At 43.8% G+C, this 16,957-nt stretch overlaps 1 protein-coding gene across 1 annotated transcript; it reads right to left on the reverse strand.

Moving 5' to 3' along the window:
• Nucleotides 1-6,848: 6,848 nt before the first annotated feature.
• On the reverse strand, nt 6,849-16,236 carry LOC127690706 (uncharacterized). The gene is made up of 6 exons (XM_052190270.1): nt 16,198-16,236; nt 10,250-10,337; nt 9,455-9,760; nt 9,103-9,180; nt 7,416-7,715; nt 6,849-7,144 (listed from the first exon to the last, which is right to left on the reverse strand). Exons 1-6 carry the CDS (start codon nt 16,234-16,236, stop codon nt 6,849-6,851), a joined length of 1,107 nt encoding a protein of 368 aa, XP_052046230.1.
• Between the last annotated feature and the right edge of the window lie 721 nt (nt 16,237-16,957).

Here is a 16,957-nt window from a genome sequence, read left to right on the forward strand (position 1 = left end):
CTCTACACCTCACCTGGGTTTTTGATTTTAGCCATTCTGACTGGTGTGAGATGGAATCTGTATTAGTTTGGGTTCTCTAGAGTCACAGAACGTACGGTTACTCTTTATATAGCTAGAGAATTTGTCGATGACTTACAGTCCATAGTCCAACTCCCCAACAATGGTCAGCAGTAGCTGTGGATGCAAGTCCAAGGATCTAGCAGTTGCTCAGTCTCACGAGGCAAGCAGGCAAGGAAGAGTGAGTAAATCTTCCTTCTTCCAATGTCCTTATATATCTCCAGCAGAGGGTGTAGAGCAGATTACAGGCGTGTAGATCCCGAGCAGAGGGGGTGGCTCCGATTAAAGGCGTGTGCCTCCATGCCTTTAATCCCAGAAGATCTTGAACTCGGAGATCTCCTTGCCTTAATCTTCTGAAATTCATAGACACTATGCTTCAAGATCTCCCTGCCAAGATCCAGGTCAGAAACTTATATCTCTGAGCATCCAGATTAGGATCATAGGTGAGTCTTCCAATTCTAGATTGTAGTTCATTCCAGATAGAGTCAAGTTGACAACCAGGAATAGCCACTACACAATCTCAGGGTTGTTTTGATTGGCATTTCCCCTGATGATTAAGAATGGTGAGCATTTCTTTAGGTGCTTCTCAGCCATTTGATACTCCTCAGTTGAAAATCTTTGTTTAGCAATTTATCCAAGTTTTTAATAAGGTTATTTGATTCTCTGGAGTCCAACTTCTGGAGTTCTTTGTATATATTGGATATTAGCCCTCTATGGGATGTAGTGTTGATAAAAAAGCTTTTCCCAAACTGATTGTTGTCGTTCTGTCCTATTGACTGTGAGCTTTGCCTTACAGAAGCTTTGCAATTTTATGAGGACCTATTGTCGATTCTTGATCTCAGAACATAAGCCATTTGTGGTCTGTTCAAAAGAAAAGCACCTCAGTGACAACTACAGTCACAACCTCAGAGTAAGAAGTAGGAAAACAATTTTCCAAGCAAATAGCATAGAGTGACAGGGAAGTTTTAATGTCCCCAAACAGGTTTGGGATCTTTGCCTATGCATAAACCCAGCAGCTGAGCAGAGTCCAATATTAAGGAATTAACATATGAGCCCTGTATCAGAACAGTTTCCTATGAGTACCAAGGGTAGTTACTAAGCCTTAATCATGCTTTTGATAGTAGAACCTAGATATGTTGCATACATTATTCAGATTATTTTCAATTACAGTGCTTATAGAATGTGCTTATATATGTACTTTAGATTGTAGACAGACAAATTGAGAGAAAGAAAGAAAGAGGGAGAGAGAGAGACAGGGAGACAGAGAGACAGAGTGAGAAAGAGACAGAGAGATAGAGGAATGTCTTGAATAAGGTCACTTTATAAAAAAAAAAGTTTTTATTGGGACTAATTTTCCTCCTTATAGGTGTGGTGGGTTTTATATGCTTGGCACAGAGAATGGCACCCTAGGGACATGTAGTCTTTTTTTTTTTTTTTCAGTTTTTTTGAGACAGGGCTTCTCTGTGTAGCCCTGGCTGTCCTGGAACTCACTCTGTAGACCAGGCTGGCCTCGAACTCAGAAATCTGCCTGCCTCTGCCTTCCAAATGCTGGGATTAAAGGCGTGCCCCACCACCACCCGGCGAGAGATGTAGTCTTCTTAGAGTAGGTTTGGACTTGTTGGAAGGAATGTCCTTGTGGGAGTGGGAATTCAGACCCTCCTCTTACCTGTCTCTTAGCTTAGATGAAGTTATAGATTTCTCAGGTGCTACACCACCATGTCTGCCTAGATGCTGCCATGGTACTTGCCTTGATGATATTGGGCTGAACCTCAGAACCCCATGTCATTCCCAAGTAAATATTGTCTTTCCTAAGAGTTGTTGATCATGGTGTGTCTTTGCAGCAATGGGAACACAAAGTAAGGTGGAAGTTGGGACCAGGAGTGAGGTATTGCTGGGATAGGCCTGAACAGATTTTTAATTAAAGGAATGTGGATATGAGGACTTTGAGTTTGTCAGCTTTGGATTGGAAAAGCCATGGGATGCCTTATGTGGATCAGGATGGGTCACTCTAGTAGGGATGTGGTTGGTGTTGGTGATGGTTGTTTGAACTGTGGGAGCAAGGCTCAAGAGGTTTCAGAGGAGAGGAATGTTAGTATGGGCCTAGAGACTGTTTTTCTGATATTTGTTGAAGAGTGTAGCTGCTCTTTGCCATTGTCCGAAGAGTCTGTCTGAGGGTAAGGTGAAGAGACTGAGATTAATTGCACTGACAAAGGAAGTCTTTCAGAAGTCCAGCATAGACTTTGTTCTTTAGTTTTCTGTGATCCAGACCATGAGGACGAAGCAGTGCAAACTTAAAAACCAAAATACAAATACTATGGTTCAATCAATATGGTGTCACCAGAAGGTGAAATGCAGCTGAATGCTGTATTCAAGGAGATAATGAGATTAAGGGAATGGTGGTCTCTGGGCAAAATCCCACCCAGAGAAGCTTATTGATGTCTTTTCATGTGAATAAAGAACAATTCTATGTTTTAATCTGGAATGAACAACAATCCAGAAACGGAGGGCAGGGCACAATTGTGTTACAGATATAGAAACCCTAAGAAACAGGGTTTTGATCTTGTCTTGAGGAGCAGGGCCCTTGTAGAATATAGGCCTGAGCTGCAGGGTACACCCCTTTAATCCCAGAAGACAAATGCAAGCAGATCTTTAAGAACAAGACTAGCTTGGAATGGAACAAGCCCTAGGTGGAGACAAGCATAAGTTGGGTCTAAGGGGTACACAACTTTCATCCCAGGACTCAGGAGACAGAGGCCTTAAGATCTCTGAGTTCCAAGTCAGAAGAAAGATTAAGTTCTAAGAAAGCCAAGTTTAAGGCGGGCAGTGGTGGCACATGTTTTTCATCCCAGAAAATGGGAGGCAGAGGCAGGCAGATTTCAGAATTCAAGGCCAGCCTGGTTTACAAAGTGAATTCCAGGACAGCCAGGATTATACAGAGAAACCCTGTCTCCAAAAGCAAAGAAGAAGAAGAAGAAGAAGAAGAAGAAAGAAAGAAAGAAAGAGAGAAAAAAAGAAAGAAAGAAAGAAAGAAAGAAAGGAAGGAAGGAAGAAAGAAAGAAAGAAAGAAAGAAAGAAAGAAAGAAAGAAAGAAAGAAAGAAAGAAAGAAAGAAAGAAAGAAAGAAAGAAAGAAAGGCAAGTTTTGGCAGTGAATGAAATCACTGAACACAGAAAGCTGTTAAAGATGAAATAGAGCATGGGGTGCCATGTTGCAGACCCAGCCTCCAGCACAACTCTGCCTAACTCTGGCCATGTGAGCAAATTAGGCATCAATGATTTTGCACCATTGTGTTAATAAGGGTTCCATCTTTCCTCTTGCCCACAACAAGCAGAGGTAGTGGAAGAGAAAAGTTATTAGGATATGCGTTAAGTGGAGTTGTTCATCAATAGGTTTTGGGGGCAAGCTATATCTTGGGCATGAGTTCATTCCTATAGCTAACACCAAATAAGATTCAGTTGCTGCAGACCAGTCGTCTACTCAAGCAGACACCAGTCAGAAACCAGAAGCTACATGCCAGTTTTGAAGAAATGGCAAGACATGCCAACTGGCATGAAGAAGCCCACAGACGTACAAAGCTGACACGGGAATGTAGGTAGCATTTCTAGGGCAAGGTTCTCTCAGTGGCAGCATCACCACAAGTAATGACTCAATAACTCTCTGGAAGGCGAAGCGATACTTGTTTCTAGTTAGTGAAGAACAGTAACACAGAACACATCAAACCACTCTTCAGCGCTCATTCCCCACTGTTAGTGGGATCTCATTATACTCTGACCTCACAGGTCCTTTCACTTATTTGCTATATCAAATCAGCCTTTCACCTCTGTCTGCTCCAGCAAAAGATCCGTTCACCTGTGTTCAGCTCAGAACGGCATCCTTTCACCTCTGTGACCCAATGAAACATCCTTTAGCATAGTTTACTTGCCAAAGAATCTAGGAGTTTCCACTTCCATGTGGCTCTAGCATTAGAATCAGGAGCAGGAGGGGTTACTGGGTCAATTGATGATAGCTAGCTGGAGAATAGAAATTAGGGGTGATTAAGAACAGACCAGCATCCCTGAGGTGAACTCTTATGGGGAGTATTTTATGAGAACACACAGAAGCTGTGTGCAAGAGATTGCCAAGGTTGTACCTCGTGCTGTAGCTGGACATGGTAATGGGTGAAAATCATCCAGGTGGTATGGGTTTTTACAATCTAAAGAGGTCATGGAAAGCAGCTGAGCCTTGGCACTGGAAGAGTCCAGGCAAGGCTTTTTGTTTTTTTTGGTGTTGGTGGTGGTGGTTTGTTTGTATTTATTTCTGTTTTTCTTCTCCTTTCTTCATTTAAAATTCATGAATTTATTTCCATCCCAAAGGATTCCCTTCTCAAAATCCTTCCTCAGAGATTTCCTCCATCCACTGCCTTTTCCTTATTCTCTCAGAGGGTACACCCCACTGGGTATTACTCCTGCTCTAATATTTAAAGTATGTATAGGATTAGGATCATCCTTTTCCATTGAGAATAAACAAGGCAGTCCTCTGATACATATGTGCCTGAGGCCTCAGAACATCCCATGGATGCTCTTTGGTTGGTAGGTCAGACTCTAGGAGTTCCCAGGTGTTCAGGTTGCACTCACAAGATGCCACTGTGGGGATACCATGGACATCAGGGCCAAGGGCCTTAAGGTCATTTGTGAAGATAAAGCTATAGTGGGAGTTGATAACCTGGGACTGAAGTGGTCATGCAAAGAATTAGAAGAGAGGCACCAATGAGGGAGTCTATGAGAGGCTATTGGTGAATCCTAGATGCAGTAGAAGACCCCAATCTATTGGAGATGCCAACACCATAGGATTCCCACCAAGAACAGCAACAATGGAGTGTCATCAACCAAAGCCTAGAGCACTACACAGGGCAGTGAGGGAGAAGTGACCCAAGCCCTTTGGAGGAGCCCAGATGATCGTGTGTGGATCCCAGACATTGGAACCAGAAGCTGCAAATTTAGGTTGCCTTGGAGACTCCAAGATATTAGAGAAGCCGGAGACATTGGAAACCTGCCCAGGAAAGGTATTAATAAACAGGAAACCATTCAAAAAATACTCATGTGGCACACAAGAAAGATGTAAGGAGTTGGAGGTATGAAGAGCTCATTTTCAACTGACATGGACACACAGAGTTTGGAATTTGCACAGCTGAATTTTGATCTTGCTTTGATCCAGTTATTTCCCCACTATGACATTTTAGAAAAGGAATAAATATCCTGTGATGATTAAGGTAGGTAATCTGCTCTTTGACTTTGATTTTTAGGGCACTACAATCAAGTCATTAGATGACTATCACAACAGATGTAAAACTGTACATTTCACATATTTGAGAGTGTTATAGACAGTGTAGACTTTTGAAGTTGAACTGAATGTTTTGGCAATGTGTTATTGATGCCTAAGGCCCCCTTTGGAATCATGTGTTTGAAGAAGGGAAAGGGAGTGGAATGTGGGGGTTTGAATACTCTGGGCTCAGGGACTAGATTCAGGAGACCCCTGTGTAAGCTTCATCAACTCCAAAAGGATCACAATCAGAAAATGGACACCTCTACCTCCAGTCAGTGGATGAACTTACCAGGAATGGTGATACTAAGAAGGCAATACAGAACTTTGTTCCTTTGTGTCCTATATATAAGACTATAGCAGAAAAAGTATTCAAGATGAAGTCCTGGTTTTGCCAACTCTAAAGACTGGGAAAAGAGCCGGGTGGTGGTGGAGCACGCCTCTAATCCCAGCACTTGGGAGGCAAAGTCAGGCATATTTCTGAGTTCAAGGCCAGCCTGGTCTACAGAGTGACTTCCAAGACAGCCAGGTCAACACAGAGAAACCCTGACTCGAAAAAAAAACAAAAAACAAAAACAAAAACAACCACCCACACCCCAAAAAAAGACTGGGAAAGGCTTACTTTTCTAACTCACAGATCTAGATTAGTGGTAGCACATCGTGGTTCAAGAGATTAAGTTAAAGGTCTCAGAAAGGTGCCTAGACATTGAAATCATTAGTGAACTCTAAATGTAGTCAAGGTGAAGGCAGTCAAAATGGCAACCTGAATTACAGGCAAATCACCTGAGGTTATGATTGATTTCCAAAATAAAGAATAGCTGGATCTTAATTGTACATAAAGTAATGTAAGTGTCCTAGTGTGTGTGTGTGTGGTTGGTGTGTATGTGTGTATGTATGTGTGTACCTGTGTATGTGTGTGTGTATGTATGTATATAAACACACACATATATACACAATGAAATTTAGAATGGTGGCAATGTCCCTCAACAGACATTCATTTCATATCTGAAATTTTGATATTTAGATGTTTCCAAATTCTGTTCGTTGATATCACATCCAGCACTAGTATACAACTCAATTTTGAACCTGTTTTCCCACTATTCTGAAGAATTGGAGTCTGTGAAACACAGACCACAAGTTCTCTAGACAGAGGGCCAGAGAATGAAAGAGCTGATAGCTGGTGTCTAGGAAGTAGAGATCCCCCTTGTGGAGTAGGAGCCCGAGGGTCAGAAGTCTGATGAACATGGAGGGTAGAGGGTAGACAGAAAGTGTTCTGCCAAAATGGAGCCGGCACCCTCAAGTGCCACATATCCTCCCCTCTACACTTAGGTCCTCAACTAAAGTAACAAGAATAAAGCTTGAGAAGAGAGTCATGTCACAGAACTTAATTTAATTTCACATTTTCCTTTCCATGGAGATAGAGAAATGGAGTACTTATATGATGCCGTACGATTCTGAGGGGTCTTTTAGAGGGAAAAAAGTCTCAACATGTCTTCACTGAGAACTTGAGGTGTCATCCCAAGTTGACCATGGCATCTGAAGGTTGGTGTCTCCAGGGAGAGAGGCGGGAAGTCCATGTGGAACTGTCAATGGATAGGTAGCATTCCAGGCTTCCTTGCTGGGAAACATTGAATGCTGACTGGACATCATCGGGGATGGGTTCCCATGGAGCTGTGCAGAAGGTGCAGACATGTCATCATCCCAAGACTGGTATACTGGAGATGGCATCACCATTGGATGTTGAGGTTCCATGGAAGACAGGGAGTTCCCAGACCATCCATACAGAGCACCTGAGAGTAGAAGAAACACAGAGAGCATAAACATGGTGTCTTCACTCGCCCTGAGTCACTATAAGCAATGGCCTGGCCTCTGGATCACAGTCAACAATGAACAAGTCCACCTTCCATTGCCTTGGGCTGACACAGGAAGTTAGACACACAGAGGACACTCCTGTGGGAAAGGGGACTTGCTACATGGTCTGCTCAGCTCTGTGCTCATGAAGGACAGGCCAGCTGTGCCACTATTTACAGTAACCAAAGAGTCAATGCAGAAGAGACTCACCTGGGACAGGGCCTCCCTGACATTTGTGGCCCAAGATCCTGTAGAGAGCTTCTGCATAAGGAGAAAACAAGGGGATGGTCCCTGGTCTCTCATTACAGAGAGTCCTGTGCAGATCCTGCAGGCTGAGCATCAGGTCCAGACAGCTTTCGAAGGTCTTGCTCAGGCCCAACTGATGGAGACGCTGGAAAACTGCGCTGGTCTTCTTCTCCATCTTCTGGCCTGGGTGGCCGAGTTCAACTGCTTCCCACTGCTGCAGGAAGATCCTGATTTCAAGGTCTGTCCACGGGCTAGGGGAAAGACCTGCAGGGACAGAGGGACGGGATGAGTGTATCAGATGTCAGGCATATGTATATATCAGCTATTTCAGGGACTCTTCCCACACAGTGAGCTTCCAGAAATGGCCTCTTTCTGTTTGCAAGAGGTTAGGAACAATGCTTGAGAGCCAAGGATCCAGAGTTTACGTGGCTCTTAATACCAAGAGCTACACTCACTGGGAATTCAACTCTGTCTTCAGCTATAGAACAAGGAAATAACCTTTCAGATTTTAGGTTTTAGTAATGGGCAGATTACAGGAACTATTAAACAACATGGGAAGACCACACTGTCTGGATTGAAAATGATGAGAGATGTGAAGTGAAGCCAAGGTCAGTCATTAAGTTACTTTTAGAGCATTGGAAGCCGGGCGGTGGTGGAGCACGCCTGTAATCCCAGCACTCTGGGAGGCAGAGGCAGGTGGATTTCTGAGTTGGAGGCCAGCCTGGTCTACAGAGAGAGCTCCAGGACAGCCAGGGCTATACAGAGAAACCCTGTCTCGAAAAAAACCAAATCCCCCCCCCAAAAAAACAAAAAACAAAACAAAACAAAAAACAAACTTTTAGAGCATTGGGTTCTCGTCCATACTGCTGGTCATCCTACAACTCACTAACATTAAGACTACAGTCTCGAGACTGGAGATATGGTTCCAGTGCTTAAGAGCACCTACTGCTCTTCCAAAGGTCATAAAATCAAATCCCAGCACCCACATGATGGCTCACAACCATCTGCAATGAGACCTGAGGCCCACCCTGGTCTGTCTGAGGATAGCCACAGTGTACTAAATATAACAAATAAATTAAAAAAAAAAAAAACAAAACGAACTTTCCAAGACATCATACTGCTCTGCTTGCCTCTGGCTCCCATCTCCCGAGGGGTGGAATTAAAGGCTTGGGATGCCAAACTCACACAGTTGCTAACTATCTTCCCTTCTTGTGTCTTAAAACCAGAGACAAACAGAATTTTTTTTTAAATTTGTTTGTTTGCAACTAAGATGGAATCAACTGGACAACAAAGAACTCCCCTGAGCAGGCAACCTCCAGTCAACTGCTGACAATAATGTCTCCTTAGGTCATGCCTAATTTCCAAAGGAAACAATAACCTGTATTCAATGGCAGGAATGTGATACTACCATCCAAGGAAGAATGGCAAATGCATTATATAATTTATTGCGTCATAATTGTGCCTAACATGATAGAATATTCCTGACACAAACACGTGCAGTAAAACTTACAAGAGGTAGTAATGTAAAGGAATATCGGAATTTCAATCATGCCAACTGGAAATCAGTATATGACCCTCGGCCATCATGAGTGATGAGATCCGATTAAGCTTTCCAATAGGTGGATGGATTTGGCAATCCCAAGGCCCATACCTGGAGAGTCAGCCCCACCAATGCAGAGGTAAGGAGTTTGGTCTGCAGGCAGGAAACCACGCCCATCACACCAAGGACCTGAAAGGAGGAGAAGGGGAGAGAGCATAAGCATGGCACCCTCACCTTCCCTGAGGCACTCAAAGTAATTGCCTGGCCTCTAAGTCAGAGTGAACGCAGAGCAAGTCCACATTCCATTGTCTAGGGGTGACTGAGGAACTTAGACACACAGAGCAGACTGCTATGTGAAGTAAAGGCCTATGGGAAAAGGACTTCCTCAATTCTGTGCTCTGCTCTATCCCCAGCTGATGCTACGCTCTGGGACATGAAAGCCTTTTCTACACAAGAGGCTCACCTGGGAAATGGCCTCTCTGGGACCTGTGGCCCAAGATCTTGTAGAGGTCCCATGCATAAGGAGAAAACAAGGGGTCAGGCCTTGCCCTCTCGTGACAGAGAGTTTCATGCAGGTCCTTCATCTGCAGCATCAGATCAAGACAGCTCTTCCAGCTCTTCCTCAGACGCCGCTTAGAGAGGCGCCTGCTAAGGGACTTGGCCTTCTGGAACATTTTCTCGCCTGGCTTCCCCATTTTATATTCCACCACTTCCCACTCTTGCAGGAAGATCCAGATTTCAGGCTCAATCCATGGGCTATCAGAAGGACCTGCAAGGGGCAGAGGGATGGCATGAAGATATCAAAGGTCACACACACAACCACATCAACTTTTCTCGGGGACTCTTGCTGCACATTGCTTGGCCAAAAAGGGCTGCAGTCAGTTATCAAGTGGTTATGGACACTGTCTTACCAGCCCTGTTACAACACCTACCCTGCTCTTCACAGTCAGAAGTACATTCACTGGGAAAGACAAGGTGTCTGCAGATTTAGGAGCATTGTCTCAGAAGAAACAGGATCCACAGCATTAGTGCTACCAGGGGATGTGGTGCCTGCATAGACTCAAACCCACATCTACAACAGGGAGACACTCAGATCCGTTGGCTTTCCTGGGATACAGGCAGACATCAGGGACCACTGAGTGCCAGGCTACCCTTGACACGGATGTCCACATCAGGGCTCTTGCATCTGCTCACAGTCACAGACTAAAGAAATATAAGAGCAGGGTTTATGGTTTAGCAGGGATTTGACTCTGAATACCTGAGGATCTTCGGCCTTCCTGCCTCGGCCTCGGCCTCCTATTGGCTTCTTGAGTGTTTCTCACACTCTTCACTCGGTTGTCCTCTCTCTGTGCAGAAATGAATACATTAAATATTAAAACAGGTCCATGCTACAGGAATCCCTGTCTCCTAGCTGTGAATGATCTCAGGATTGGCACTGCCTTTGCAAGAGCTAAGCCATGGACTCTGACTTCCTCATCCACTGGAGCTGGTCCATTCTCATGAAATGGGACAGCACTCCTGTAAAGTTGAACCAAGGAATGTCTAGAGTGAACAGGACAGGTGCCCTTGATCAATGGAAGGTAAGAAACAGAAGCACATCTCGACTGAGAAGACCACAGTCAGTCTCTGCAGTTCAATGTCTTCCCATTTTCTGCGGGTGGAAAAAATCCCTTTCAGAATCTCCTAATAAACTCCTGCTGTGCTCCAAACATAAAAAAGTATCACACAAAAGTGTGAAACTATACTCTCCCATCCGATATCACAAAACATGGGTGTCTTGAGGTGCGCACAAGGTCATCTACTCCTAAGACCTATGGCAATTCCCAGAAGTTCTTCATGATCCTTGGCCACCCAGATGGTTGTGGGCTACTCCTTGGATAATTAAGACACCGACTCAATGAACTCAAACAAAGAAACCCAAGGACAAAATAAATCTAGTTCTACTTCCTCTACAAATTATAGACATGGGTTCAAATTTAAGGAAGTTAACCATGTTTGGTCATATGTTAAGGCACAAATATCCCACAGACACCATGAATGAATTTCACCCAACTCACTGGCATTTTCTCTCTTGGGCTTCCTTTGCTGCAAACAATGAGGAAAGCAGCGTCAGCTGTGTCCTGGTGTTCACAAGACTCTGGATTATACAGAGAGCTCTGCTTACTTCTCTGGACTTCTTCAACTATGAGAGTTCTGTGCAAACGTGGTCTGTTATATTGGTCTTGGGTTGGAATGGCTCGGGATGGGTAGGGTGGGGCAGGAATTGCCTTTAATCCCGCCTTTAGTCCCACCTCACATGCTGAGGACAGAATCGGGATCTCCACAGTCTCCACTGAAAACCATCAAAGAAACAAAGTAACAAGAAGCCAATTAATTTCAGTTCCTTCTAGGAGACTGATTATCTACACAGTCCTGGGCATTCTTCACTCACTAAAATTCAGAGCAAACTCTAGTGCCCAGTACAATGCTCTGCCTGCCTGTGCTCCCCCTGTGCTGTGCTGGGATCAAATATGTGGCTCATCGATCAACAAACATATTGGTGAGAAACTGAGAGGAACAGAAATTTGTTTTTAAGTAGTTTCCTGTAATTGAGAACCCAGTCTCTTTTTTGATTGGATATGGTCTTTATTTACATTTCAAACCCTGGTTTCCCCCACCTTCTGGGGAAAGTATAACTAAGAATGCTATGAATATAGTGGAGTATCTGTCCTTATTACATGGTGGAGCATCTTCTGGGTATATATATGCCCTGGAGTGATATGGCTAGGTCCTCACATAGTCTACTATTCTCAGGAGCCGCCATACTGATTCCCAGACAGCTTGTACCAGCTTACAATCCCACCAGAAATGTAGGAGTGTTCCTCTTTATCTACATCCTCACCAGCATCTCTACACCTCACCTGGGTTTTTGATTTTAGCCATTCTGACTGGTGTGAGATGGAATCTGTATTAGTTTGGGTTCTCTAGAGTCACAGAACGTATGGATAGTCTTTATATAGTTAGAGAATTTGTCGATGACTTACAGTCCATAGTCCAACTCCCAATGGTCAGCAGCAGATGTGGATGCAAGTCCAAGGATCTAGCAGTTGCTCAGTCTCACGAGGCAAGCAGGCAAGGAAGAGTGAGTAAATCTTCCTTCTTCCAATGTTCTTATATATCTCCAGCAGAGGGTGTAGCGCAGATTACAGGCGTGTGGATCTCCAGCAGAGGGGGGGGCCCCGATTAAAGGCGTGTGCCTCCATGCCTTTAATCCCAGAAGATCTTGAACTCAGAGATCTCCTTGCCTTAATCTTCTGAAATTCACAGCCAGTATGCTTCAAGATCTCCTTGCCAAGATCCAGGTCAGAAACTTACATCTCTGAGCCTCCAGATTAGGATCATAGGTGAGTCTTCCAATTCTAGATTGTAGTTCATTCCAGATAGAGTCAAGTTGACAACCAGGAATAGCCACTACACAATCTCAGGGTTGTTTTGATTGGCATTTCCCCTGATGATTAAGAATGGTGAGCATTTCTTTAGGTGCTTCTCAGCCATTTGATACTCCTCAGTTGAAAATCTTTGTTTAGCAATTTATCCAAGTTTTTAATAAGGTTATTTGATTCTCTGGAGTCCAGCTTCTGGAGTTCTTTGTATATATTGGATATTAGCCCTCTATGGGATGTAGTGTTGATAAAAAAGCTTTTCCCAAACTGATTGTTGTCGTTCTGTCCTATTGACTGTGAGCTTTGCCTTACAGAAGCTTTGCAATTTTGAGGACCCATTGTCGATTCTTGATCTCAGAACATAAGCCATTTGCGGTCTGTTCTAAAGAAAAGCACCTCAGTGACAACTACAGTCACGACCTCAGAGTAAGAAGTTGGAAAACAATTTTCCAAGCAAATAGCATAGAGTGACAGGGAAGTTTTAATGTCCCCAAACAGGTTTGGGATCTTTGCCTATGCATAAACCCAGCAGCTGAGCAGAGTCCAATATTAAGGAATTAACATATGAGCCCTGTATCAGAACAGTTTCCTATGAGTACCAAGGGTAGTTACTAAGCCTTAATCATGCTTTTGATAGTAGAACCTAGATATGTTGCATACATTATTCAGATTATTTTCAATTTCTGTGCTTATAGAATGTGCTTATATATGTACTTTAGGTTGTAGACAGACAAATTGAGAGAAAGAAAGAAAGAGGGAGAGAGAGAGACAGGGAGACAGAGAGACAGAGAGACAGAGTGAGAAAGAGACAGAGAGATAGAGGGATGTCATGAATAAGGTCACTTTATAAAAAAAAAAAAAGCTTTTATTGGGACTAATTTTCCTCCTTATAGGTGTGGTTGGTTTTATATGCTTGGCACAGAGAATGGCAACCTAGGAACATGTAGTCTTTTTTTTTTTTTTCAGTTTTTTTGAGACAGGGCTTCTCTGTGTAGCCCTGGCTGTCCTGGAACTCACTCTGTAGACCAGGCTGGCCTCGAACTCAGAAATCTGCCTGCCTCTGCCTTCCAAATTCTGGGATTAAAGGCGTGCCCCACCACCACCCAGCGAGAGATGTACTCTTCTTAGAGTAGGTTTGGACTTGTTGGAAGGAATGTCCTTGTGGGAGTGGGTATTCAGAACCTCCTCTTACCTGTCTCTTAGCTTAGATGAAGTTATAGATTTCTCAGGTGCTACACCACCATGTCTGCCTAGATGCTGCCATGGTTCTTGCCTTGATGATATTGGGCTGAACCTCAGAACCCCATGTCATTCCCAAGTAAATATTGTCTTTCCTAAGAGTTGTTGATCATGGTGTGTCTTTGCAGCAATGGGAACACAAAGTAAGGTGGAAGCTGGGACCAGGAGTGAGGTATTGCTGGGATAGGCCTGAACAGATTTTTAATTAAAGGAATGTGGATATGAGGACTTTGAGTTTGTCAGCTTTGGATTGGAAAAGCCATGGGATGCCTTATGTGGATCAGGATGGGTCACTCTAGTAGGGATGTGGTTGGTGTTGGTGATGGTTGTTTGAACTGTGGGAGCAAGGCTCAAGAGGTTTCAGAGGAGAGGAATGTTAGTATGGGCCTAGAGACTGTTTTTCTGATATTTGTTGAAGAGTGTAGCTGCTCTTTGTCATTGTCCGAAGAGTCTATCTGAGGGTAAGGTGAAGAGACTGAGATTAATTGCACTGACAAAGGAAGTCTTTCAGAAGTCCAGCATAGACTTTGTTCTTTAGTTTTCTGTGATCCAGACCATGAGGACAAAGCAGTGCAAAGTTAAAAACCAAAATACAAATACTATGGTTCAATCAATTTGGTGTCACCAGAAGGTGAAATGCAGCTGAATGCTGTATTCAAGGAGATAATGAGATTAAGGGAATGGTGGTCTCTGGGCAAAATCCCACCCAGAGAAGCTTATTGATGTCTTTTCATGTGAATAAAGAACAATTCTATGTTTTAATCTGGAATGAACAACAATCCAGAAACGGAGGGCAGGGCACAATTGTGTTACAGATATAGAAACTCTAAGAAACAGGGTTTTGATCTTGTCTTGAGGAGCAGGGCCCTTGTAGAATATAGGCCTGAGCTGCAGGGTACACCCCTTTAATCCCAGAAGACAAATGCAAGCAGATCTTTAAGAACAAGACTAGCTTGGAATGGAACAAGCCCTAGGTGGAGACAAGCATAAGTTGGGTCTAAGGGGTACACAACTTTCATCCCAGGACTCAGGAGACAGAGGCCTTAAGATCTCTGAGTTCCAAGTCAGAAGAAAGATTAAGTTCTAAGAAAGCCAAGTTTAAGGCGGGCAGTGGTGGCACATGTCTTTCATCCCAGCAAATGGGAGGCAGAGGTAGGCAGATTTCAGAATTCAAGGCCAGCCTGGTTTACAAAGTGAAATCCAGGACAGCCAGGATTATACACAGAAACCCTGTCTCCAAAAGCAAAGAAGAAGAAGAAGAAGAAGAAGAAGAAGAAGAAGAGGAGGAGGACGAGGAGGAGGAGGAAGAGGAGGAGGAGGAGGAGGAGGAGGAGGAGGAGGAGAAGAAGAAGAAGAAGAAGAAGAAGAAGAAGAAGAAGAAGAAGAAGAAGAAGAAGAAGAAGACGAAGAAGAAGAAGAAGACGAAGAAGAAGAAGTAAAAGAAAGAAAGAAAGAAAGCAAGAAAGAAAGACAGCAAGAAAGCAAGAAAGCAAGAAAGAAAGAAAGCAAGCAAGAAAGCAAGCAAGAAAGAAAGCAAGAAAGAAAGAAAGGCAAGTTGTGGCAATGAATGAAATCATTGAACACAGAAAACTGATAAAGATGAAATAGAGCATGGGGTGCCATGTTGCAGACCCAGCCTCCAGCACAACTCTGCCTAACTTTGGCCAAGTGAGGTAATTAGGCATCAATGATTTTGCACCATTCTGTTAATAAGGTGTCCATCTTTCCTCTTGCCCACAACAAGCAGAGGTAGTGGAAGAGAAAAGTTATTAGGATATGGGTAAAGTGGAGTTGTTCATCAATAGGTTTTGGGGGCAAGCTATATCTTGGACATGAGTTCATTCCTATAGCTAACACCAAATAAGATTCAGTTGCTGCAGACCAGTCCTCTACTCAAGCAGACACCAGTCAGAAACCAGAAGCTACATGCCAGTTTTGAAGAAATGGCAAGACATGCCAACTGGCATGAAGAAGCCCACAGACGTACAAAGCTGACACGGGAATGTAGGTAGCATTTCTAGGGCAAGGTTCTCTCAGTGGCAGCATCACCACGAGTAATGACTCAATAACTCTATGGAAGGCGAAGCGATACTTGTTTCTAGTTAGTGAAGAACAGTAACACAGAACACATCAAACCACTCTTCAGCGCTCATTCCCCACTGTTAGTGGGATCTCATTACACTCTGACCTCACAGGTCCTTTCACTTATCTGCTATATCAAATCAGCCTTTCACCTGTGTCTGCTCCAGCAAAAGATCCGCTCACCTGTGTTCACCTCAGAACGACATCCTTTCACCTCTGTGACCCAATGATACATCATTTAGCATAACTTACTTGCCAAAGAATCTAGGAGTTTCCACTTCCATGTGGCTCTAGCATTAGAATCAGGAGCAGGAGGGGTTACTGGGTCAATTGATGATAGCTAGCTGCAGAATAGAAATTAGGGGTGATTAAGAACAGACCAGCATCCCTGAGGTGAAATCTTATGGGGAGTATTTTATGAGAACACACAGAAGCTGTGTTCAAGAGATTGCCAAGGTTGTACCTCGTGCTGTAGCTGGACATGGTAATGGATGAAAATCATCCAGGTGGTGTGGGTCTTTAAGATCTAAAGAGGTCATGGAAAGCAGCTGAGTCTTGGCACTGGAAGAGGCCAGGCAAGGCTTTTTGTTTTTGTTGGTGTTGGTGTTGGTGGTTTGTTTGTATTTATTTCTGTTTTTCTTCTTCTTTCTTCATTTAAAATTCATGAATTTATTTCCATCCCAAAGGATTCCCTTCTCAAAATCCTTCCTCAGAGGTTTCCTCCATCCACTGCCTTTTCCTTATTCTCTCAGAAGGTAGACCCCACTGGGTATTACTCCTACTCTAGTACTTAAAATATGTATAGGATTAGGATCATCCTTTCCCATGGAGAATAAACAAGGCAGTCCTCTGATACATATGTGCCTGAGGCCTCAGAACATCCCATGGATGCTCTTTGGTTGGTAGAGCAGACTCTAGGAATTCCGAGGTGTTCAGGTTGCACTCACAAGATGCGACTGTGGGGATACTATGGACATCAGGGCCAAGAGCCTTAAGGTCATTTGTGAAGATAAAGCTATAGTGGGAGTTGATAACTTGGGACTGAAGTGGTCATGCAAAGAATTAGAAGAGAGGCACCAATGAGGGAGTCTATGAGAGGCTATTGGTGAAGCCTAGATGCAGTAGAAGACCCCAATCTATTGGAGATGCCAACACCATAGGATTCCCACCAAGAACAGCAACAATGGAGTGTCATCAACCAAATCCTAGAGCACTACACAGGG

Source organism: Apodemus sylvaticus, chromosome 8, assembly GCF_947179515.1.
Source record: "Apodemus sylvaticus chromosome 8, mApoSyl1.1, whole genome shotgun sequence".
Lineage (NCBI taxonomy): Eukaryota > Metazoa > Chordata > Mammalia > Rodentia > Muridae > Apodemus > Apodemus sylvaticus.